The sequence below is a fragment of the Mus caroli genome, unplaced genomic scaffold, assembly GCF_978045245.1.
Source record: "Mus caroli unplaced genomic scaffold, Mus_caroli_1 scaffold_10, whole genome shotgun sequence".
In the NCBI taxonomy this organism is placed as follows: Eukaryota; Metazoa; Chordata; class Mammalia; order Rodentia; family Muridae; genus Mus; species Mus caroli.
In genome coordinates this window covers 6,989,572-7,015,214 of record NW_028227265.1, presented here as the reverse complement: position 1 = coordinate 7,015,214, position 25,643 = coordinate 6,989,572, and the positions used below count along the sequence as shown (strand labels likewise).

Sequence of the window (25,643 nt, the reverse complement as noted above, 5' to 3'; positions counted from 1 at the left end):
CCACCAGGGTAGCACCCTGTACTCTGACTCCACTGGGTGGAGGGGACTGGGTGCCCACAGCTTTTGGAAGAACCAGATTTGGACTAGGCTCAGGGTCTCACTTGTAAACATGAGCCCACCCAGGGTCCACTGGGCAGTCACCAGGCCTTCCATGACTGGCCTTCCGGTCACCAAACAGGTCAGGGAGTGTGTTCCATCCATTGCTGACCACAGTCCCTCCCCCAGCCTCATATGGAGAACTTCTTGTCCGTGCCAGCTATTAATCATGTTTATTACAGCGAGCAACACCACCCTCGGGGGGCGGGGGGGACAACTCCACAGAAACTCAAGCAGGAGCTGTAGACAGCCACTGAAGGTCACACGACCTCATCCGTCACTGGCATTGGGTTAACCTGGGGTCCTCCAGCTGAGGCTGCCTCCTCTTCACCCTCACTCGGCTTCTTCCGGACCTCCGCGGGTGGCCGGGGTGGGGGGTTGGTAGGTGGTTGTTTGATGGTGCCTCCAACCTGTGGCCGCTCCTTGGGTTTAGGCTCAATGGGAGTCCACTGCTCACCTCGGATGGCTGCCTGGGACAGAGCGGGGCTATGTTATGGTTCAAGCTGCTTACTGTCCCCAGGGACTCCAAGTGGACAAGGGTTGGGGCTGGAGGGATGGTTCAGCAGTTAGGAGGCACTGACTGCTGCTCTTCCAGAAGTCCTGAGTTCAATACCCAGAAACCACATGGCAGCACTTGTAATGGGATCTGATGGCCTTTTCTGGTGTGTCTGAAGACAGGAATAGTGTACTTATATATGTAAAATAAATAAACAATTCTTTTTAAAAAATGCTGAATAGTGGTGGCGCACGCCTTTAATCCCAGCACTTGGGAGGCAGAGGCAGGCGGATCTCTGAGTCCGAGGCCAGCCTGGTCTAGAGGGTGGGTTCTAAGACAGCCAAAGCTACACAGAGAAACCCTGTCTCAAAAAGCCAGAACGAATCAATTGACAGATTGATTTCGTATCCCACAATGCTCAAGAGATAGAAAGTCTGCAGCACAGCACACACCTGTGAGCACGCACCTGTGAGCACGCACCTGTGAGCACGCACCTGTGAGCACACACCTGTGAGCACGCACCTGTGAGCACGCACCTGTGAGCACGCACCTGTGAGCACGCACCTGTGAGCACGCACCTGTGAGCACGCACCTGTGAGCATGCACCTGTGAGCACGCACCTGTGAGCACGCACCTGTGAGCACGCACCTGTGAGCACACACCTGTGGCTACACCTTCTAACCAACAAGCCAAAATATTTTATCCAGATGGTAAGGATGGAGCTGGCAGAAGAGGACACAGGGAGATATTTGTATGACCTTAGAACAGAGAAGCCTTGTAATGAACACAAACTAGGCCAGCTGAAGCAGCACATATCTGTCATCCCAGCATCAGGAGACGGAAGCCGGAGGACCAGGAGGATCAGGAGTTCAAAGCCATCTTCAACTACAGAGCCAGTTTGAGGCTAGTCTGGGCTACATGAGACCCTGTTCTTCCTCTCAAAATAAAAATAAAAATAAATAAAATAGGTACTTCTGTGTCATGAGCTCCTGGGAAGTCCACCTAACACCACCCAAACTCAGGCAGGCTTGGATGAGCCATGGGCCCACATGGAGGCTTGGAGGTATGACCTGGACCAACCACGCTGCTTCTCTGAGCCACAGTACAGCTTCATCAGGGAAGTGCCCAGGATACAGCAGAGGAGCATTCAACACAGCCAATGGGAGCGAGAAAGCTGCTCCAAGAGCCACGGGCACCAAGGGCACAAGGGTGGGTGCAGGAGGGAGGCAGACCATTGAGGGCAGCCACTTACCAGCAGATAGATCACACTGGCAATGGCCAAGCAGACGGTCCCCAGAATGGTGGCCAGGAGGAAGCCTGCAGGCACCGACAACCTTGAGGCATGACAGGAGGAAGCAAACAGATAGCAGTCAGAGGGCATCTGGTCACACAGTCTCAAAGGGAGATTCCCTCCCCGGGGCCCTGGACAGGGGATGAGCAGAGGCTAGCTCTCATCAGGTCCAGCTTGGGGTTCGTAGAAGCTACTCTCTGTGATGATGTGTCCTTTGATTCAAGCCACAGACATCTTGCTGGGGAAAAGGCCCGAGCTGGAGTGTGGCCATATAGGTGTGTCCCCAAACTGCAGTACAGCACCTGTGGCTCAGGTGCTAGGCTTGGTGTGCACTGCAGGTTTGGGGCCTCTCTAAAAGCTTTTCTTTTTCTTTTTCTAAGATTTATTTGTTTGTTTTATATGAGTACAGTGTAGCTGTCTTCAGACACCCCAGAAGAAAGGGTATCTGATCCCATTACAGATGGTTGTGAGCCATCATGTGGTTGCTAGGAATTGAACTCAGGACCTCTTCCAGAGCAGTCAGTGCTCCTAACTGCTGAGCCATCTCTCCAGCCCCAAAGCTGAGCTTTTCTATCTGGATAAACTTCAATGAAGAAGAGGCTTGGCTGGCTGGGCGATACCTTCCTGTCCAAGCTATAGACCCATGGGGATGGACAGAGGGACTCACAGGAAGTGGAGGGCAGCCCGGACGTAGTAATTCCTAGTGAGGGGCCCGAACAGCTTCACCACAGAGGTCAGGTACTTCTGTCCACTAGACAGCGGGAAGACAAAACATCAAAGGGTCAGCACCAATCACACCAACAAGCCCTTGTCACTCCTTATCTGTCCCCTTCCAGGGTTATGGGTCCTTTTCCTCCTGGGCAACTCCTTTTCCTCCTGAGCCTGGCAACTGGGCAGGCCTTGGGCTGGGAGCTCTGGACAAGTGGGTGCATGGGGCAGGTCCCCAGGCCTCTTGGGTAGGAATGACTTACCATCGCTCCATGGTGGACCCCTTTTTCCTCTTTCCCCGGGGATACTCCAGCAGACAGATGAGCACACCTGCAGCGCTGCGGTGAGGTTAAGGAAAGCCACGCTAGGCCTAGGCCGCTGCCCCATACCTGCCCTCTGCCTCATCTGTTCTCAGGCCCTGGCCTAGGAGCCTAGTTTACTGTGCAGCAGGGTGGGACAGAGGGGCAATGGACTCCAGTCCAAACCTTGGGATCTTCAGCCTCAGCTCCACATTTGCCTGAACCCCGTCTGTGGCCTTTGGCAAGGGGGCATCCAGCCCTGGGCCTTGGACTCTAAAGCTGCAGACGGAGCTGGTCCTGCCTCTGGAGGCTGTGGTCAGTCTATGTGTAGCACTCTGTGAACTGATGTGCTCATGCTGACAGCACTCCCATCACCCCACCTTCCTGGTCCCCAGTAGAAGGATACATAGAGTAGGCGCCGAAATACCACTGTGTGAAACGTCCAGCAGTAGCCACGATGCCCCCGGTGATGAGAACTAAGGATTGAGAGAGGTGGTTAGGATGTGCCACCTGCTGCAGGCGTGAGCCAGCTTGAGCTTGCCCTGGGCTTGGGACCACCTCCAATTCTCTGCCTACTGGAGCAGAGCACTGTGCAGCAAGGGGTTCAGGGACAGAGAGGACACTCAGGGAGGTAGCCGCAGCAAGCTGAACTCCACCATAGCTGTCCAGTGCTACGCCCTGGTTGGAACGTCAACTCTTTCCAGCTGTGCTGTTACTTCCTGGTCCTTTTGTAAGTAGCACATTTCTGGGTTCCATCCCTGTCCAGGGTCAGGGTTGAGAGGGTATAGCTGGGCGCTGGTGGCATTATACCTTCAATCCCAATACTCAAGAGACAGAGGCTGGCAGATGTCTGTGAGACCAAGGCCAGCTTGGTCTACAGAGGGACTTCCAGGACAGCAAGGGCTACAGAGAAACCCTGTTGGGGGGAGGAGGGACAGGGGGAAGAGAGGTGGAGGGAGAGGGGAGCTTTCCTGCAGTACTATGCTACCCTCACCCCCACTAATGTCTCAGGCAGCCCGTCCAAGACTTCGTTACAGTAGAATTACACGAGCTAACGTTATGGTTGGGTCCCCACACCCATCCCCACCCCGGAACCACACAACAGACAACCTCCCTCATTTCAGGAAGTTCTTGCATCTATGTCTTTAGCTCACATGAAGTTGAAGTGAGGTGCTCTGTAAATAATCAGGGGCTCACTCTGTTGTTGTTGCTACTGGCTGGTCTGGAACTCCTCGCCCCATATGTCTGGGTTGCAGGCGTGGACCTTGGGTTGCAGGCGTGGACCACCCTCCTCCCCCTCTTCTTCTGTTTTAGTTGGTTTTTCGAGACAGGGTTTCTCTGTGTAGCCCTGGCTGTCCTGGAACTCACTTTGTAGACCAGGCTGTCCTCGAACTCAGAAATCTGCCTTCCTCTGCCTCCCAAGTGCTGGGATTAAAGGCGTGTGCCACCACTGCCCAGCATGATTGTGCCTCAAATGAACAAACAAGCAAAGGCTGGAGACGTGGCTGGGTTGGTGGGGGGCTTGCCTAGTACGCACAAAGTCCTCAGTGCAACCCCCAGGGCTGCATACGCTGGCCATGGTGTACTTGCATGTAATCTCAGCACTTGGAAGGGGGAGGCAGGAAGACCATGAGTTCAAGGCCAGCCTCGCTTACACAGTATGCTCCAGGAGTGGCTGGGATACATGAGTCCCCAGAATCCTAGTACTCAGGAGATGACTGTAGGAGGGCCAGGAATTCAGAGTCATCATCTGCTACTTGGTGAATCTGAGACCAGCCTGAATTGAAAGCCTATCTCAAAACAAACAGGTAAGCAAATAAAAGCTAGAAGGAGCCTGTGTTGTAGTTTTAGGGAGATTCGTGACACACCAAGTGTAAGAAACATCTGAAGATTTTGGTTACAAAAGAACTGGAGAGGGGTTGGAGAGATGGCTCAGTGGTTAAGAGAACTGACTGCTCTGGAAGAGGTCCTGAGTTCAATTCCCAGCAACCACATGATGGCTCACAACCATCTGTAATGGGATCAGATGTCCTCTTCTGCTGTGTCTGAGGACAGCTACAGTGTACTCCTATACATAAAATAAATAAATCTTAAAAAGATAGAAGAGCTGGAGCGATGGGTCAATGTTTAAGAACTCCGGCCACTCGTCCAAAGTATTGTTTTTCAGCTAGGTGTGGCCATGTGTGGGATCCCAATACCCTTGAGGGTAAGACAGAAGGATCACAGATTTCAGGCCCACACTCTGTTTCAAACAATAAGAAAAAAAAATTAAGTTTTACCCAATAAAGTTTTTAGTAAAAAAATATATGTGTTTTAGCAAGGACTTTCAAAGGTACAGTGAGAGGTATCATTGCTACTTTTCAAACAGAAACGCGCAGAGTCAAGCTCTTCTCTTTCCTGTCCTGACATTTGAAAATTAATTCTCCCAGATCTTTAAGGCTACTTATCGCAAGATTCCTCGCGGCTGTGGGTGGACCCCAGGAAGCTCCGCTTTGCTTTTGCTCCCTAACTTGTTTCTCATCTGGCAGTTTCTGTCCTCTCTCTCTCGACCATCAGCTCCATCTCTGGATTCAGTTTCCCTCTCGCTACGGCAACATCCGCTAGCCACCACAGCACAGAGGCCCGGTAGCTGAAACGCAGCAGGATCTTGCCAGCGGAGATGTATTCTTTGCTCAATATCCAATTATCACTGCACCGTCTCCTGGCATCCACGATAAGTCTGGGAACTCTAGCCTGGTAGTAACCCATGACTTTCTCCCTCTTTGTCTAATTTCACTTTCGTGGATCCAAGGAGGGATTTGTTTCCATTCATTCTGGGAAAAAAAAAAAGACTTCTTTTTCTCTTCAGCCTAAAGTCTCCTCGTCTCTGGGCAGTGCTTGCGAAGCCTCCAAGCCCTCCCCCACACTGGGGAACTCAGCGTCTCACATGCTCGCCCTTCTTGTACAACGTATGACACAACTTCTGTGTAGGAAGCTCCACGTCTGTGTGGTTCCTCTTGGCTTCCTTCTGTTTCCTTCCTCAGGGTGGTACATCCTCGGTGTACCCACTACCACCAAGAGCTGATCGGTGTGTGTCTACAAAATTCCCTTTCTCAGATCCAGGTGGCCATTTATCTCCTTTGACATTCAAGAACACGGGTCCCCCTGCCCAGTGGGTGCCGACTCCTCACAGGGTTCACTTCCTCAAACGGTGAGTGTGACCTCATGCCAATAGGGTGTATATCCCACAGCCGCCCATGGGCCTACTTGAGGTCTCTAGTTTCTGCATCTGTGGGTGGAGGCAGCCTCACCCCTACAACCTCCTCAGGCCCAGGTCTCAGGCTTTGGCTGTTTGGGATCTTTTCTGCCTGACCCTTGGCAGCAACAGCTCTTGGCAGCTGGAGGGACTGACAAGTCCCTCTATGACAATCTTGCTAGGGTGGTGACTCCTGCCTTCTTCAGTACAAAGACCCTGGAGCAGCCTCAGGAAAAGCTTCCATGCTGTCCTGGACATCCCCAGACTCCAGGTCCCTCTCCCACCCTTTAAATCGTATTGGTGTTTTGCTATGCTGGGCTTGAAACGGCTACATATTAACCTTCCTGTTTTGCTGGTCAGCATTAAGGGTGCACTCTGCAGGAGGGAAGGGTGCTGTGTCACACATTCACTCCGCCTGCTACCCATAGTCCTTAGGGACTCATGTCCTCACTGTGAGCTTCTGCTAAGCTGCCCACCATGAGTGGGAGGGGTCATTCTTTACCCGACAGGGAGACCCAAGGACTGATTCTCAAGCCCCTGGCTTGCTGAAGTGATACACTGTAACAGAGGGTTCAGTCCCAGGGAAGCCCACTATCTGAGGTTGATGTCTCAGCAGGTGGCATCTGAGTCAAGACTGGAAGGGAGGCATCAGCTGTGACCCCAGCCAATTGTGCAAAAAGGCCCCTTGCACATTCAGGAAACTCAGAGACAGAGAAGGAGCAACCTAGCAAGGAAGGCAGGAAGAGCCCAGGAGACCAGCGGGGACTCGGCAGTCAGAAACGGGCTTTTGTCCTGAGTTGGAGCCAGAACAGATGGAATTTTCTGTGATTTAGAAAAAAACAAAACAGGGGGCTGGAGAGATGGCTCAGGGATTAAGAGCGAGGGTTGCTCTGGAAGGGACCTGAGTGTGGTTCTCAGCACCCGCATCAGGCAGTTCAGAGCCACCCGTATGTAACACCAGCTCCATGGGATCCAATACCCTCTTCTAGCCTTTGTCTGCAAAGTTATGCACATGGCCAGACACACACACATTCTGAAAAAATAAAACGTTAAAAAAAACAAAATGAAACAAAGTACATCCCTGTTGATTAGCAGAAGTCACACTCGGTGGAGAAAGTAAGTGGCCACAGCCTGTGACTTCTCAGCACAGGACACTTGTGTCAGCCTGGACACTCTGAACAATTAGCTGAGGCAGTACATAGAGACCTTAGCACACACGAGGACAGGAGACACTGGGTGGCTCAGCATGGACAGCGCTCGCCAGGTCTTCCCACCCTAGGTGTGTCTGGCACCCCCACTTCCTGGAGGTAACTTTTGAAACTGTCCGTAGTGTTCACAGGACAAACCACCACTGGCAGGAGGCTGGGAAGGGTAAAGAAGGGAAACTGCAGGTGGGGGAGGGGCACCATTTTCAAAAGGTTGGGATTGCAAGGCCTTCCAAGGGAGCTTCCAGCGTGGGCTGGCGTTGATTTCTCTATCACCTCTCCTATGTGCTATTCCCGGGTGAGTGGAAGTGTGTCTGGGCCATCCTCCCTGCCCTTGCAGGTCTTTCCTGGCTACCTTCGGCTTTGAGGCATGTCTGCAGTTTCTAGTCTCAGGCCTGATGCTCCTGGTCTGGTCTATTGGGTTCCTTTCCTGGTACAGTGAAGCCCAGGGGTCCCACTGCCCCTTGGCAAACCTCCCAGACAATCTGAACTGTTCAAGCCACGGCCAGTGTCAACCTGACTAAAGGCTAGTGTCCTGCATCTTAACTCGGCAGGCCATCAGGGCTAAGATCCCTCTCAGTGGTGTCCTGACTCTTGTGAAAGTTTCTGCGCACACTCTGCTTGTGGGATGGAGCCGATTGCTCCTCTAGGATGAGCTTAGCTCCTATCCCAGGCCCCTCCGGGAGAAGCGGGAGCCCGAGTGACCCCAAGGCCAGAGTCCCAACTCCAGGCCAAGTGGGCTGTGTGCAGAAGAGGGTCTTCCGGGGGTTTTCCTAACCAGGCGGGAAACCACCGAGTGAATGCTCTTCCCCAGCTGTAAGCAACTTCCTCCTCCGAGGTCCCAGCGCGGATCCAACAGGGTGCAGGGCGGGGTCGCCTCTAGAACAGGCGGCTGAGCACGGCCTGCAGCGGCCACCGCCCGTCCTGAGCCCCGAGGCCCCGGTAGGTCTCTCCGAGGATCCGCGCTTTGAGGTCCGCAGAACCATCCAGAACCCTCCTTCCCCCGCGGTGCCCCGCGGTGCCCCATGGGTCCTGAGCAACCCCTCCACCCGCAGCCCACCTCACTCACTCAGGCCAGACGCCAGCGCCTGTTCGTTGGCCCACATGGCCCACTCGATCTGCCCCATGATGAGGACCCTGCGCACACGCAGCCGCCCGGTCCAACTCTGCAGCCCACTCTGCAGTCCTCACTGATCGGCCCGCCCCCTGCTCAGGCCCCGCCCTTTCGGGCTATGCCCCAGAGGCCTCCTCTGCACCTTCCCTTTGAGCCTTGGTGGGTGGGACAGTCTCCCCATCGACGTCTCTCTCCAGCTGGAATGTACCAGGGTCACTTGTGACTGCTTGTGACTTGTGACCGTACCCCCAGGGCCAGAGGCGTAAGTCAGTTCATCCACCTGCTCCTCTAGTTATCAGATAAAGGTTGCTCCCTAAAAGGCGATGAGGTTACTTCCGACCCACTGTGAGCTGGGGCAGGTGTGTCCTGGGTCACATGACTACGGGGTGGGGGTGGGGGACCATAGTGTGCAAGGCTGGGAAAACCCAGAAAGCAGGGGACAGAACACCAGAATACCGTTGTTCTGTTGTCTCTTTTCTCTGGCCTAGACCAGCTCCAGCAGCTGTCGCATGTATGCTGGGTGGTCACAAGGTGGCAGGAGACTCTCACGGGGGTGGGGGGACGGGGTGGGTACCGGGGGCTGGCTTGTGGGCAGTGGGAAGTGTTCCTGGCAGGACCCACTTCAGCCCGCACCTCTCCACTACATAGGGAAATAAGACTGAACTCAATGGCGGGTGGGACCCGGCAGATCAGTAACTGATCAGTAGACCAGAGCCCCTAAAGCGCTGGTTTAGGAAGAAGAAAGCACAGTCCACACAGGCAGGCAGGCAGCAACAGCACACTTTATTCCTGTGGTCCTCAGGTCCACTGACTGCACCCTCATGAGGCACCCACACACACAATGGACCCTACCCGTGGGCTCTACAGCCCCTACCCTCACCAGAAGGCTTTATAAAGAAACTGTGGCCTGAGTCTCAGCAGAGAGGCACCGCTGTCTGAGCCATCATGGTTAGATGGTTACTGAGGCCCTCAGAGCATCTTGGGGGGTGGAGGGAGACACCGACTCCCCATCCCTAATGAGCTGCTGTCTGGAGTGCAGGAAGGTCCATCGAGTGGGTCAGCTAGCCCTTCAGAAACCAGCGGGGAACCGGAGGCACTTGAAAGGGGTTCCCGTGATCGCCTAGATGGCTGCTCATCACACTCGACATCCCCCAGTATAACCCATCATCAAGCAACCCTTGAGGAGAGGCCGACCAGCAGGCCAGCTCCCGAGTTCCAGTGAGCAACCCCTTTCTCCAAATGGCACTGGACGTGGAAGAGGTCAAAGGTCCCGTTGTGGCAGTCCATCCGGGCCTAGCAGATGATCATGAGTGTCGTCTAGGACTTGAGGTCCTGGTCCCACCTGGGGGGGAGAAAAATCAGTGTCCAGTCATGGGGTGCGGCAGAAGCCGCTGCTCCGGAGACTTTACAGGCCAGAGACTCTAAGGCAGGATTAGATTGGGGGGTGAGACGGGTGGCTCCCTTCATGGTAAGTCCACATCAGCTTGCGCAGGATGAGCCTCTCAAGCTGCCCGGGGGTCCTTACCCTGGCTGGGCTAGATTGTGGGGATCTTAGTGACCCTCATCTCGTGTGAAAGGAGGGACTCAGAGTGAGCCTCTTTGAGCAGGATCAGGAGACGTGGGGATGCTGGCCTGCTTGTGGTGGGGTACATCCTGAGGGCAAAGTCTTGGGGACCCCAACATCTACCTCTCCTGGCAAGTGACTGCTTTTTATCATCTTTTTGTCCAGAGTACCTAACCCTCACATCCTGCCCCTGCTCTCCTCTACGAGTTGTCCCTAAATGACCACTGAGGGGAAATGAGTAAACCAGACAGTGTCCAATGACTCTGAGCCTAAGAATGCCATGTGGCTACTTCCGTGCCGTGGCTGATGTGGGCTTCTGCCTCTGGCCAGAGACACAGTGGGGGAGGCTTGGGCCCTCCCTCCGGCAGGTAAGGGGGTGCCTGCCGTGTGTACTGGCCTCACCTGAGTGGCAATGATGTACTGGACCCCACCAGGGCTGGGCTCCACCGCCAGCGCAGCCTTCAGCTCATCAGAGAGAAGAACAGGTGCCACCTGCAGCCCCTTTAGGAACCTAGGGGAAGAAGGCAGAAACATATTCATGAGGTTGTGCATGGAAAGCCCAGAAGGGCAGCTCCTCAGACACGGTGGGCTGGGGATGGTGCGGGTGAAGAGCGCAGGGGTCTACTAGGAGGGAGGGATTTTTTGGGGGTTTTTTTGGGGGGGATCATGAGAAGATGGAGAAGTGGCCCACACATTCAGACCAGTCTCAGAAGATAGAACGGTGACAGGAAGAGACAAGAAACCACACACTCAGCCGGGCGTGGTGGCGCACGCCTTTAATCCCAGCACTCAGGAGGCAGAGGCAGGCGGATTTCTGAGTTCGAGGCCAGCCTGGTCTACAAAGTGAGTTCCAGGACAGCCTGGGCTACACAGAGAAACCCTGTCTCGAAAAAAAACAAAACAAAACAAAAAGAAGAAACCACACACTCACAGGTTCAGACTTGTTCGGTATGGAAGAAACTGGGGCTTTGCTTAAATCCCCCACTTCAAATTTATGAGGTACCAAACGTGCGCATCAGAGTGCCTCATGCACTGATTTCCTAGTAAAACTCACTGTGGGCTAGAGCGGTGGCTCAGAGACTGAGAACACTCGGTGCTCTTGCAGGGAACCCCGGTTCAGATGCCCAGCACCTACATGGCAGCCCACAACCTTGTGTGACTCCAGTTCTGGTGGCTATGATGCCCTCTTCTGGCTGTTAAGGGTACTGCGCACACATGGAGAACTAACTTTTTTGTTGTTGTTTAAAGATTTAATTAGTTATCTTTATGTATGTGAGTGCACTGCAGCTGTCTTCAGACACAGCAGAAGAGGACGTCGGATCCCATTACATGTGGTTGTGAGCCACCATGTGGTTGCTGGGATTTGAACTCAGGACCTCCGGGAGAGCACTCTTAACCACTGAGCCATCTCACCAGCCCCAGCATTAACATTCACGCAGGCAAAATACTCAGACACATTAAAAAAAAAGTCTTAAAATAGTTTAAATAAATAAATAAAGCTCAAGTCAGTTTTTACTGAAGCAGGGCCCCTGGGCTTTCAGGGATATTATTCTCCTTAAAAAATTTTTTTGTTTTTCTCTGGGTGGTGGTGATGCACACACCTTTCATTCCAGCACTCAGGAGGCAGAAGTAGATGTTTGGGGCCAGTCTGATCTACAGAGTAAGTTCCAGCACATGTGGGGCTACACAGAAAAACTCGTGAAAAAAAACAAAACAAAACAAAACCCCAAAAATCAGAAAAAAAATTAAAAAAAAAAAAAGCCCAGGCTGGCTTGGGACTGAGCTCCTGAGCAGGCGTGAGGCACCTCACCCAGCTGAGATGTCATTTCTTAGAAGGGGGATATGGTATTTGTTCACATACCCACGACTTGTGGCTACCAGGAGAGTTTCAATGTTGCCGCGTGCACGTGCAGTGGCTGTGTCCCCACGGGATGATCCGTGAGCCTGAGAGCACTGGACTTAGTGCTGTGACTACCATATATTTCTAGAATGTTCTGTGCCTCTCAATTTGGGAAGGAGGGTACACACTCACTTGTCTCCATTGGCTGCAGGGGGAAAGCTGTGTCTTACAGCTGCCACAAACTCAGCCACAGTGTCCTCCAGAGTGAAGATCACAGCGTTGGGGCCAGCATCAAATGTGTATGCCACCTGGAACCAAAGTGTGTCTGTCTCTAGCTCTTAGCTTGGCACCCTTGGCTCTGACCCTCTACCTGCTGGGGGACCTAGGGTCTCCCAGAGCTGTATGGGGCCCATGTAATCAAACCAAGGAGTGGTATCAACCAGGCACCCCGGTGTGAGTCATCTTTGCCTGGAGTTCAGGGACAGGCTACCAGGCTTCGAATTGGGCAAGACACAGAAACATAGAACAAGCCAGAACTGTCGGGTGGAGCTTGTCTGTGCCGTGTCAGCAAGGTCGTCCTAAGGCCCTGACCCAGAGGCCACCCGCACCCTCTTCAGTAATGCTGGTGGCTGCAGCGGCGACAGGGGGAGGGAGCAGCAGCAGCAGCAGCAGCCGCCCACATTCCCCACAGCTGGCCCCGTTTGCCTGCACCTCCCCACATGCCCTGTCACCTTCGTCTGCCCATGGTAGGTGTTGAAGCGGTGGACTAGCTGAATGATGCGCCTGGAGGTATCATTGAGGTAGGAGATGGGTGGGAAGGTGTCCAGGCAGGTGGCATGAAACTGGTTGCTATCCTTCATGGTCAGCTGGGCGAAGCCCTGAAAGTCCTGCTCTTGGATGCAGCGGGTCATCTCCTTCATGCGCTCAGGCACAACAGACTCAGCCCGGAACTGCAAGGTGGGCGGGTGGGTGTGTAGGCAGGCACACTCTCTGGCAGTAGGTCTGGGCCCAGGACCTCCGGAGCCACCTACCCACCAGGGGAGTCCACCCACCAGGGGAGCCCGACCTTGCCTGCTGTATTCCACTCCTCACCCTGCAGACCCACCTTGGGGGCAAGGCTCTGGTCTCTCCCGTCCCCAGCAAGCCTACCTTGAGCAGGGTGCTGGTCTCCACGCTGGTCTGCATGCCCACTGTACTGCCCGTCTGCTTCTTGTCGGCGCTCACCTGAATGGAAGGTAGCGCTGAGCCTGGCCCACAGTGAACCCAGGACCACAGACTATCAGTTGGTCCTGTCCTCTGCCACCCCAACCCTGAAGTCCTCGACGGGGAGGGGTGATGTGGGTACGTGTCTGGTGACATCATGCAAGAGGGGCACATCGAGGCCATTGTGGGAGCCACTCCTGACCTCACCACCTACTGCCAACAGCCTTGGTCTGTTCTCTAGCCCCATACCGGCCTAGGATCCTGGTGAAGTCTGCATAGCTACCGTTGCTTCCATTCCTAACCCTGCAGCCCTTGCTAAGCAGCCATCCCCACACCAGCCGCATGCCCACCTACTTACCACAAGGATAAGGACTCGGAGCTGGGGCCAGTGCCACTCTGGGGCTATCTGCCGGGCGATGCTGTCCTTCCCATCGGCCTGTTCCCCCATCTGCCACTCCACAAAGCCCCCATAGAGACTGCGGCACGCGCTGCCCGAGCCCCGCCGAGCCACTTCGGAGAGGTCTCCCTCAACCCCATAGACCTGAGCCAGGGTATAGGCTGAAGGTACAGCAGAGAGACAGAGGCAGGGTAAGGGTTAATGGGCTACACAGCTCTGCTAGGAGTGCCCTCCCCACCACACAGGAAATGAGAAAGCAGAGCTGTGGCTCTGGCGTCTGGGCCGACAGCTCCCAGCTCTGCCTTGCTTCACTCGGTACTGGGTTTGGAAATGTAGTCAGTCTCGCAAACAGCCTCAGGACCTGGGGTGGGGAAGTTTCTTTGAGGAGCTGCACCCAAGTGGAGCACTGAGGGAAGAGGAGACGATGAGAAGGCCACCAGGTGAGAGCCTGAGGCACAGGGAAGGCAGTAGGGCAGGCAATGAGGTAAGCTTGCTGTTCATCAGCATGGGGCCTTCCCTGAGTCCAGCATTCCTGAGAAGGTGATCCTGCCTCAAGGCTCACCTACACCTCCAGTTCAGGACAACACAGGTTATCACCCCTGGAGCCGATGGATGCGGGCTAAGCTCACCATTGTGAGGGCTGCCTGTGCCAGGGCTGGGGATGCCACATAGTGACCCAAGGCAAGAAGCAGAGAAGATACGGATGGGAGAGGAGAGCTCCTGACCATGGGGTCAGACAGCTGGAAGGCAGCCATGCCTGAAGCTGGGCCACGGCCTTGAAGTTCTCCAGGTGTGTGTAGGGAGAGGAGCCAAGGATATCCCCCCCCCCCCATGCCTCAAGATAAGTAGCTTGTGTCACTTCTGTCACTTGGGAGCTGAAGGGCCCTCACACAAATGCATAGAGGGTCTGGTGGTCAACTGCATTCTGGAAAAAGCCAAACTCAGAGTCTGTGTACAGGGAGCTCCAACAAGCTGTGATGGTTTGTATCTGATTGGCCCTAGGGAGTGGTACTATTAGGAGGTGTGGCCTTGTTGGAGTGGGTGTGTCACTGTGAGTATGAGCTATAAGACCCTCATCCTAGCTGCCTGGAAGCCAGTCTTCCACTAGCTGCCTTCTGATGAAGATGTAGAACTCTCAGCTCCTCCTGCACCATGCTGGCCTAGATGCTGCCGTGCTCCTGCCTTGATGACAGTGAACCGAACCTCCAAACCTGTAAGCCAGCCCCAATTAAATGTTGTCCTTTATAAGACTTGTCTTGGGCTGGTGAGATGGCTCAGTGGGTAAGAACACCCGACTGCTCTTCCAAAAGTCCAGAGTTCAAATCCCAGCAACCACATGGTGGCTCACAACCATCCGTAACGAGATCTGACTCCCTCTTCTGGAGTGTGTGAAGACAGCTACAGTGTACTTACATATAATAAATAAATCTTAAAAAAAAAAAAATAAGACTTGTCTTGGGAGCTGGGCGTGGTGGCGCAAGCCTTAAATCCCAGCACTCGGGAGGCAGAGGCAGGCGGATTTCTGAGTTCGAGGCCAGCCTGGTCTACAAAGTGAGTTCCTAGACAGCCAGGGCTACACAGAGAAACCCTGTCTCGAAAAACCAAAAAAAAAAAAAAAAAAAAAAAAAAAAAAAAAAAAAAAAAAAAAGACTTGCCTTGGTCATGGTGTCTCTTCACTGCACCAGAACCCTAAGATGATAGCCAGGATGCTGACAGTCCAGGGAACCCCCTACTACCACAGAGCAGAACCAGGGTACCCACCTAGGCAAGCATAGCCTGCGGCTGAGGAGGCCAGCCCTGCAGCAGTGGGGAAGTTGTTCACTGACGCCACGTGCACCTTATAGCCGAGGCTGAGGGGTAGAGCGTCCCCGTCTCCTGTGCTCCTCCGCTTCCGAGCCAGGCGGCGAACTGCAGGGCAGACGGCAGAGTGAGTGGCCTTGCCAGTTGGCAGACGCACTGAACCTACTCCTGATGCCTCATTTAACTGGGGCTGGGAGAGGGGAGAGGCTGAGAGAGGGGAGAGGTTGGGAGAGGGGAGAGTATGGCTAAAATCTGTGGCACAGCAACTCTCACACAGACGTCCTCCTGGGGTGCTCCAACCCCAGCCCTTCTCTGTCTGCTACCAGAGGCTTCCTGCGGGCACTCAGCACCCCACCGTCACCCCAACTCACTCTCTCTCAGGCAGGCCTGGAGCCGTGGCTGCCCCACGTCCTCCTCGCGACCGTTCAGCCAGATGCGGTCCTCTGTGAAGTCCTTGCTAATGGCAACAGTTGTGGTGGTTTTTAGCTGGGAAGAAAAACCAGGGTCAGTGCTGAGGACAAATGCCCGCCAAGCACCCCTTTCTGCCAAAGAGGTCTCTCCTACCTAGGGCCAGTATGGCTGTCCACCTGGGCAAGCATGTGGAAGGTCAGAAGGGCCCCCAGGGTCAGCCCTGGCTAGGCAGCAGGGAAGTGGGCAAGCCCCTCAGGGTAGCCGTACTGGCCTGCACTGTGTCGAGTGAGAACTGTCTCACCACAGAACCACGGGCACCCGGTCCCTCTTGAGTAAAGGAATCGGACGTAAAACCAGCCCTGTGGCTTTGGGTCTGTGTGTGGATGAGGAGACAAGGGTTAACGCGTATTGGATGGTCAACGGGAATTAGGAGGACACAGGCCCAGCTATGGTCCCATGAGAAGTCACCCCATTCCAGCCACCAGAGCACAATCACCTGGTCCTGGTGCAGCGTGACGCTCAGGGAGGAGTTGATGGGCAGGATCAGTGCTTCATCTCGCTTCCCCCCTAAAACAACAACCGAAGCAGTGAGTTCCTGGTCCTCCCCTCAGTGCTCCACCCCCTCTTACTACACCACCTCAGGAAGACCTCCTAAATTGGCAGCAGACTCAAAGCTCAGTGAACCTTCCCAGAGCACAGTGGAGGTAGGGGACCAGTCTACTTCTGCCTCACACTTCCTCCATCTTTCTCTCACTGCCCAGATACAGTCGAGGGCATTTGCCAGGAACCACGTGCCTATGTGGCTGGTGGTCTATCTCCTCCACCTGCTTGTCCGCCCAGAGGAGTCCGGGTCCTGACCGTGTCCCAGATGGTACCAATCAGAACGGCCCCTCTGCCCAGGACTCCTGCGACCCCAAGCACAGTCAAATCTCCCAGAAAGGGCTGGAGAGATGGCTCAGTGGTTAAGAGCACCGACTGCTCTTCCAGAGGTCCTGAGTTCAAATCCTAGCAACCACATAGTGGCTCACAACCATCCATAATGAGATCTGATGCCCTCTTCTGGTGCATCTGAAGACAGCTACAGTGTACTTAGATATAATAATAAATAAATCTTTTTTAAAAAATGTCCCAGAAAGCCTGAGGAGCAGACACCCGAGGGCGCCCGCAGCTCTTAGCTTGTAGCATCACACTTATGTGGGCCTTCTGCACATGCTTGGCTAATTAGGAGTTGTTTGGCCAGGCGATAACAAAAGACCCACTGGGCAGGTGATTTCACCCTTTGCTGCCTACAGACAGACATCTGCACACAGGTAGCTCTCCTGGAACCACAGGGCTGCTCTGAGGAACACAGAGTGGATGCCCTATGGCCTAAGGCTGAAGCCCAGCTGCCCTATACAAGACAGGAAGGAAGACCCTGGGCCCTCAGATGCAGGCACCGTTAGGGTGTATGGCTTTGGGTACACTATTTTTTTGTTTGTTTGTTTTGCTTTTTCAGGACAGGGTTTCTCTGTGTAGCCCTGGCTGTCCTGGACTCACTCTGTAGACCAGGCTGGCCTCGAACTCAGAAATCCACCTGCCTCTGCCTCCCAAGTGCTGGGATTAAAGGCGTGGGCCGCCACTGCCTGACTTGGCTTTGGGTACACTTATGTGAGTTTCTTCTTGCCCACTGGTCCCAGGTCAGCAACACTTGCATCAAGAAAACCCAGGCAGCTGAGTGAGACAAACTTTTTGTTTGTTTCAGCCCTGCCCTCGTTCCAAGGCTCTGGTAGCCTGGGAGTGCCACACTTTGCTCCCTGAAGGGCAGCAGGCCACCTGGACTTCATCCACAGGGCGGATGGATGCTTCTCCCAGCCTGGCCAGCAGTTTCCAGAGGAGGCCTGATGGTTCCTACAGGAACCCTACAGAGCCCCAGCAGGAACAAGTGTCATACAAAGTAGGTGTATCTATCTGTCTGCCATAAAAGAGGTGGTGCCCATCCTCCAATAGCTAAAGGTTATGTTTTGTTTTTTAAAAGATTTATTTATTTATTTCATGTATGTGAGTTCACTGTTGCTGTCTTCAGACACACTAGAGGATCCCATTACAGATGGTTGTGAGCCACCATGTGGTTGCTGGGAATTGAACTCAGGACCTCTGGAAGAGCAGTCAGTGCTCTTAATCACTGAGCCATCCGTAATGAGATCTGACCCCCTCTTCTGGTGCACCTGAAATAGCTACAGTGTAATTATTTATAATAATTATTTATAATAATAAATAAATCTTTGGGCCAGAGAGAGCGGGGCTGACTGGAGCAAGCAGAGGTCCTAAATTCAATCCCCAACAACCACATGAAGGTTCACAACTATAGTGTACTCATATACATTAAATAAATTAATTAAATCTTAGGGGTTGGCGTAGCACTGGTGGGAATACCAGCTGGGTACTGCCACCCAGGGGACCCACAGATCATTAACAGAATGAAGAATTGACTCTTGTTCTCCCACACCAAAACCTGCCCATAAATGTGGCAGCAGTTTTCCTGGTAACAACAGAGCCCCTGTTCTAGGGCCTAAGCAACAGTGGGCAATGAAATCCTGCTGCGTCCACCTGGATAATCCTTGAGAAGAGTGTGTGTACTGAAACGAGCCAAACTCAAGAATCTACAGGCTGTGTGGATCCACTTCTAAATGACCACGGTGGAAGGAAGAGCAGGGAGAGACTAGGGTGAGAAGCCCTGGTCCCGGCAATACCTCCCCAGTTTACAAGTGTCACCAGGGAGGGAGGAAGAACTGCCCCTCACCAGCGCCCCTCGGATCCCTGCATGGCAACGCCCCCTTCATCCCTTCCAGCCTTCTCCAGCCCAGCTACTCCAGATCCGGGACACTGGTCTTTCCCTCCAGCCCTAGGACCCTGAATCCCGGCAGCAGTGACCCTCATCTCCAGCCTTGTGCACATCGATCCCGGCACCTGTGCCCCGGTCTCCAACTTCCAGGATCCCCGATCCTGGTTGTAGTAACCCCCATTTCCATCACTGTGCCCATGGATCTGACGGTGGCGAACTTCCCCCTCATTCCAGCCTGGAGGATCCCCTTTCCAGCCCCGCTACTCTGGAACCCGACCCTCGAGCCCAGGGGTCCCAGTGACTACAGCCTCCAGCTCTATGCCCCGATCCCGGCCGAAGCGACCGTTGTCTCCAGCACTCACAGTACTTGATAACTGCGATGTTGACCGGCGCGGTGCAGGTGACCATTAGGTCCTGAGGCTTTTCTGAGGCCATGACTGAGAGGCTGGAGTCCCGAACTAGAAAGCCCAGCACCGATTACCCGGTGTCTACAGCCTCACGCGCTGCCATATGATTGGCCCGCTGGCCGGGCTTTTCCCGTGCCGTCCAATAGGCGACAGGCCGAGCCCATGATCCACTTTTTAGCCTATGGACAGGATCGAATGATGTGCGGCTGACACTGAGCCCGCCCCCGGTGCCTGCAAGCTCGTGGCTGCGAGCGAGGGGCGGGGTCCGCTCAGGGAGTGGAATCTACGCAGGCGCAGGAGGTGGTATCTGCGCAGGCGCAGGAGACCTCCTTCTTGCGTAGGTTCCTCCTTCTGGCACAAGCACCACTGGATAGCCTGAGTGACCGTCGGGACAGCGAGGCCATCTGCTGCTGAAACAGCGGAGCTGAAAAAGGATGCGCATCTAGCCTCTCCGCTGCATGCAAAGCTCACTAGACGGTGAATCCGGAGGGATCCGCAGCCCAAGGTCGCGCCTGAGCCCCACATCCTGGAGTCTCCTACATTCACAATCTGACGTCTCTTGTCACAACCTCCAGTCTCCTCGTCCCACAGTCTGGGGTCTCACAGCTTGCCTGAGGTGTCCAGCTGCCGCGCCGGCGGATGTGCTGCATCCGAGATGGGCATTTTCTCTCCCAAGCTCCACACAAGAATTTTGTCGGTTTTTTTTTTTTTTTTTTTTTCGTAGCTGAAATGGATCGGCACATTTCTATGTCATTCTTACGGTACAGTTTAGTGACCTTTAGTATATTTACTTGATACAACCGTCACCTCTGTTTCCAGAACTAACCATCCATTCTCCAACAGAAACAGATACAACTTCCTAGTTCCACCTCCTGTAAAACTTGTGGCTGTTGAATGGCTTAGAATTCCGAAGATGTGCGAGCACACGATACCCAGGCCACCAGTTCTGTTCCTAGGAGTGTGGATGGTACCCAATCCTTTCACAGCCTTCTGGCTGACATTTTATACACAGTGAGTGGCAGTTGCTTTTTTTTTTTTTTTTTTTCCCCTGCTGCTTTTTCTACTTCTGAGTTTCTTGGACACTTTCCAGCTGCACACCAAAACAGCTTCCTTGTTTGTCTAGACTGTTGGTAATTGACTCAAGCCGTCCCCCTTGGAAGCCATGCACCGGACTTTCCTTGCATTGTGTATAAGAGTGCTTGCGTAGATTCCTAGAAGTGGATGAACCAGCCAAGCAGCTATGTGCCCGGGGCGATGTTGATAGCTGTTGGCGGGCTGCCATCTTGGAAGCTGGATCGATTGCTCAGCTCTCTCTGCTAGAGCAAGAGTGTGTGAATAGGCCTTCTGCGCCACAGTAAACAGCCTGTCAGTCAGGCTGACAGCTGACCAATGGGAGTTCACTATTGTTTCCTTGTGGCTTGTGAGATGGCTCGTATTTTCAATTTCTCTTGCAATAACTTTTCTGCTACACACACACACACACACCAGCAGAAAGGTGATAGTGTTTAATCTCAACACTCAGGAGGCAGAGGTCAGGTGGATTTCTGTAAATTCCAGGGCAGCCTGATCTACAGAGTAAGTTCCAGGGCTACACAGAAACCATGTCTTGAAAAAAAAACCTAAATAAACCCAAAGAAGAAGAAGCGGGGAGGGTGTCTCTGTGAGTTCAAGGCCAGCCAGAAGTACACTGTGAGATCCTGTCTCTAAAAAATGAAAACAATAAGTTAAAGAAAGAAGAGAACAATTAATTTAATCCAGAACGAATAGTTTCACCCACGGGTATTTTTGTACATTATCAGGTACAGAGGCCAAGGTCACCTCATGGGCTGAAGGACACCAGTACCTGGAACCCCGTATACTTTGAAGCTAAGAGTCAGTAGTAGGTCTTCTCTCTACTCATCAAACGTTGTAAATGTCTGTCATGTTTGTGAAGTTCATTGTTAGGTCAGGGATACACACATGCATGAGGCACAGGAAGGGAGGAGAGTCCACCAGGGCTGAGTGACCATCTTCTGCTTGTACCTCAGAGCTTGGCCTGAACAGGCCAGCAGAGGGGACCAAAGTGCAGCTGTGTTTCCCAGCCCAGGCACTGGGGACAGAAAACCTCTAACAGCAACCTCAAAGGGGAGGATGCTGTTTGTGGATTTCTGTGCCCCTGTCCCTTGTCCCTTTGAACTCAGTTCCCTAGAGAAGTCTTCAGGGGTTGGAGTTGTTCCAGAGCACCTGGCCGGCCTGGGTAACCATAGAGACTGGTAGAGAGGTAGATTTCATCCAAGGGTTCTGGTTCCTTGTCAAAAACAAAAACAAAAAACAAGAAACAGCTCAGTGCAGGGCTGGCATGTGCAGCCAATCATGTGGGTGACTGTAGGCTGGCAGCTGTGTTTAGGGGTGGGGCTAAGGTAGCAAAGGTCCGAGGGGAGGTTTGGGGCTTGGGCAGAACTAGGGGAGGAAGGAAAGTTGCATTGAGTAGAGGGGAAGGAGAAACAGTCGGGGCCACCCCAGGCTGGAATTTCCTTGCCCTGCCACGAGAAGCAAATCCCTTCCTCAGGCCAGGAGGGTTGTCACCAAGCCCTCCTCTGACCTGTGCGGGTTCCTGGGCACCAGCCCTCAGGAGTCATTGTTCCTTCCTTCCCGCTCCCCCTGGCTTGTTCTTTGCCTGGATTTTGGCCCCTGTCACTTGGCCCTGACTAATCAGGCCACTGCACTGGGCGACCTCTAAAGGCCCTCCTTTGTTTGGCCTCTGTGACCACAGCCCAACATGGCCTTTAGGACAGGTATGAGCCACACTTCCAGGTAAGGGGCCAGGTAGCCAGTGCTACCTGTGTGTGTTGGGATGGGGATGGGGGTGTCCCAGGAAATGCCAGCAGCCTCAGACAGGGACCAAATACATGGATGTGGCTTGTTCCCATGCACCTACATAGACACCTTGGGTGGATCACACTTTCTAGGTATCAGAAAGAATTCTTCAACCTGGGTGTATTTTATTTTATTTTAATTAATTAATTAATTAATTTGGTTTTTCGAGACAGGGTTTCTCTGTGTAGCCCTGGCTGTCCTGGAACTCACTCTGTAGACCAGGTTGGCCTGAACTCAGAAATCCGCCTGCCTCTGCCCGCCCCGCACCCCCAAGTGCTGGGATTAAAGGTGTATACCACCACGCCCGGCTGTTTGTTTGTTTGTTTGTTTTTAAGATTTATTGATTTAATGTATATGAGTATGCTGTCTTCAGACACACCAGAAGAGGGCGTCAGATCTCATTATAGACGGTTGTGAGCCACCATGTGGTTGCTGGGACTTGAACTCAGGACCTCTTCCAGAGCAGTCAGTGCTCTTACCCGCTGAGCCATCTCTCTTGCCCCCTGATTTGGGTGTTGTGGCCAAATATGTACACCAGGTTAGGTTAGCAGTGTTTACCTAGCACGCCTTCTCCAGCACAGCATACAGCAAGTGTGGGGCACACATCTGTAATCCCAGTGCTTAGGAGACAGAAGGGTTAAGAGTTCAAGGTCATCCTCAGCTAAAGAGCAAATTGGAGACTAAGCTGGGAAAACCGAAGGTTTGTCTTTCCAAAAAAAAAAAAAAATAATAATAATAATAATTACTTACCACAAAATTAGCTGCAAGGGCCCTTGTATACTTAACAAGAGAGGCCAGACACAGGCACACGGCATGTAAGCAACCCTGGCTTCCATCTCCACAACCCTTCCGCTGTGAAGGACTACTTCCTGAGCCAAACTTCCACGTCTTCAGGAGTTAGGCAACCTTACCTGAGCAGCCAGCCACTCCTTCCAAACAGCTGTATGCAATTCTGCCAAAAGTGCATGCAATTCTGCCAAAAGTGCGTCACATCTTGGAGAGGAGCTAGAGTATTTGTGTGGGGAAGACTAGGGTGGGAGGTGTCCAGCTACATAGCCACAGCAGGGGACAGGGACTGGAGGTGGGGTGGGGTGGGGCAGCAGCATCTGTGCGGCTGCTTTGACTTCACCCATGTTCCTGCCTGTAACCCATTACCCATTGCTCTATCAGTAAGCCAAATAAAACTTGTTAATTCCTCGGTGTGAGCTTTCCTTAGTTTATCCAAGAAACCCTTAGTGAGAGGGGGTAGACATTGTTTATGTCTCCCCTAGGGAAGGCATTTTAGTCATAGCCGGCATAGCCAGTCGTCTGGCAGGATACAATAAAAGCAAGGTTGAGTGCAGGAAGAAGAGCATTGGTGTTGGCCCTGAGGTGGGCAATGAGACTGGCAGCTCAAGCTATGCTACTTAAGGGGAGAGGATATACTGGCATGGTTTCCTATACCCATGAGGCCGTGGTATGTCCCCTTTGAGTATAGCTCAGAGGGCAGCAAGACATGGGGATGTCTGTGGGGAAGATCTGGTGACAGTGGTCCTTACTTAGGTGGTAACAAGGGGCATGAGAGCCTGATGGCTGAGGTTTGCCCAGGGACTGTGGAGATGCTTTGAGAACAGCTGAGGATCCAGAACAGCCCCTGGGAGTGATGGGGGGGGGGGGTGGTGGTGGCGGTCAGCAAGCTGCTGCAGAGGCAGCCTAGACACTGCGATCGGTAACAAGACCTACCTGAGGCTATGGTGGCAGCCAGGAGGGAAAGACATCACAGGATAAAGGGAGGAAGGCAGAGGTGGCTGACGTCCGTCCTCTGTGCTGGCCTCCAATCTAGAGAGTAAGTGGGATAAAGAGAGAAGAGATGGTTGTGTTAGCTCCCATCTTCTTGGAGCTTGGCCGAAGGGTAAAGAAAACTTAAATCAGGTCTGCATTGAAGAGCCCCTTCTGGAAGCCTGGAATCCACAGAAGGCTTCTGGTAGTCGAGATGAAGAGAGTAAAAGAGAGGCAGAAGACAGCAGTCAGAAAGGGGAGACTCTGGTCCAGTTCGCAGACATGGGGGACTTAGCAATGGCCTGTTGGGGGAGATCATAGCAATCAGAGTACTCAGCACTGGAAATCAGCACTAGGGAAAAGCAGGCACTGAACCGTCTCTCACAGACTGATACGAGCGGCTGTGGGCCACAGGGACAGGTGGGATCCACGTGAGCACTTGAAGAAGCAGAGGCACTGAGCACGGTTATGCTAGGTTAGGCATCCTCTAGGCTCACACGCTATAGGCAACAAGACTAAGACACTCGAATCCTCCAAAGCCTTCTTCACAAGGATCCCTCCCCACATCCATCTCCGGAGCACAAGTTACATCCCTGAGGCGGCACATGGGGAATCCACCCCATGGGCTGGCTCATGAGAGACATCAGAGAGAGTTCTGTGTCAACCTGACCAGGGCTGGAGCCATCTGAGAGGAGGATACCTCCATAAGCATTGGGCTGAAGGCAAGCCCATAGGGCATTGTCTTAATTAGCAATTGTTTGGGGGGGGGTGATCCCACTGGGGAGGGCAATTCCATTGTGGGGGTATCACCCCTGGGCTGGTGGTCCTGGATTCTATAAGAAAGCAGGCTAAGCAAGCCATGGGGAGCAAGTCAGCACCTCTTCATGGCCTCTGCATCAGCTCCTGCCTCCAGGTTCCTCCCTGGTTTGAGTTCCGCCATTGGCTTCTGAAGCCAAATAAATCCTTTCCTCCCCTCGTTGCTTTTATTCCTAGTGTTTCACCACAGCGACAGAAACACTAAGACACATGATCATCAGCATGGAGGTCCTCTGGACACTGAGGGCTGGAGAGCCACAGAGACTAGAGCTCAGGGGATCTCGGAAGGAGGGAAGCGATGTTTAGTACCCAGGGCACTTGGGCTGAGAGGTCAGTGTTCACTAGATACTCAAGGAGAAGCTGGATCCTCGGATCTGGCTTGGAGCTCTGTGGCTTTGCCGGGCCCTTGGTGGGAGGGGGGACGGGACAGGATCCTTATGAAGAAAGAAAGGCTTTGGCGGACCTGAGTGTCTGGAGAGGATGTGTAACCGAGCTGAGAGACAAGAACCAAAGCAGTGGAAGAAACTGGTTTGGGTTTTGGTTTTTGTCTTTTGCTTTTTTGTTTGTTTGTGGTTTTGAGACAGGGTTTCTCTGTGTAGCCCTGGCTGTTCTGGAACTCAGGCTGTAGACCAGGCTGGCCTCGAACTCAGAAACCCGCCTGCCTCTGCCTCCTAAGTGCTGGGATTAAAGGCGTGCGCCACCACTGCCCGGCTCTGGTCTGGGTTTTTTAAGCAAAAGTAGCAAGGTGTGCCTGAGTTCTAATGGGGGTGGGGGGATTCTATACTAAGGAGCTACTGGAAGGCTTTGAAGTCTGGGGAGGGTTTACAGAAGGCATCGTGGTCAAATCATCCAGGTGAAAGTGATCAAGTCTGTGCCAGGGGTAGGTGATTTTCTATCTCCTATCTTTCTATCTTAGTCTCCTGACTAAGCAAGGAATGTTCCCCTCCTACAACACGTTACAATAGGGGTCGAGCCCATTTGTCCAGCCAAGACAGCCTCCAGTAGCCAGGTGTGGTGGATAGAGAAATGGCTGCCCTTACAGTCACCGTGCCAGCCCAACCAGAGCCTCTCGGACCCAGGGAGCCATGAGGGGCAGCAGGGGAGAGCAGGGCCTGGGTAACGCCGCTTGGCCCTGGGTAGAGGTGAGCAACTTGAGCCAGCCCCACTGAGTTCACCAGGGTTGGGGAGGCTCCAGAGGAGACTTACAGCATGTGGAGGTGGAAGGCTCAGAAAGTGACTGAGGACTGGGGAGGGAGCTAATTAGCACATCCTATCTACACCCAACCCTGATCTGTGGAGGAAGAGATTGGTTCTAGTGGATGGAGG

The 25,643-nt window shown here is 53.4% G+C and overlaps 2 protein-coding genes across 2 annotated transcripts; both read right to left on the bottom strand.

Moving 5' to 3' along the window:
* Nucleotides 1-250: 250 nt before the first annotated feature.
* On the bottom strand, nucleotides 251-8,551 carry Cyba (cytochrome b-245 alpha chain). The gene is made up of 6 exons (XM_021170660.3): nucleotides 8,400-8,551; nucleotides 3,297-3,366; nucleotides 2,855-2,929; nucleotides 2,551-2,634; nucleotides 1,845-1,926; nucleotides 251-566 (listed from the first exon to the last, which is right to left on the bottom strand). The coding sequence occupies exons 1-6, from the start codon at nucleotides 8,455-8,457 to the stop codon at nucleotides 357-359; spliced, it is 579 nt and encodes a 192-aa protein (XP_021026319.1). The 5' UTR covers nucleotides 8,458-8,551; the 3' UTR covers nucleotides 251-356.
* Nucleotides 8,552-9,206: 655 nt separating this feature from the next.
* Mvd (mevalonate diphosphate decarboxylase) lies at nucleotides 9,207-18,989 on the bottom strand. The gene is made up of 10 exons (XM_021170759.3): nucleotides 18,843-18,989; nucleotides 16,156-16,226; nucleotides 15,620-15,734; nucleotides 15,210-15,356; nucleotides 13,410-13,609; nucleotides 12,998-13,072; nucleotides 12,580-12,798; nucleotides 12,041-12,156; nucleotides 10,411-10,519; nucleotides 9,207-9,786 (listed from the first exon to the last, which is right to left on the bottom strand). The coding sequence occupies exons 1-10, from the start codon at nucleotides 18,913-18,915 to the stop codon at nucleotides 9,706-9,708; spliced, it is 1,206 nt and encodes a 401-aa protein (XP_021026418.1). The 5' UTR covers nucleotides 18,916-18,989; the 3' UTR covers nucleotides 9,207-9,705.
* Nucleotides 18,990-25,643: the final 6,654 nt, after the last annotated feature.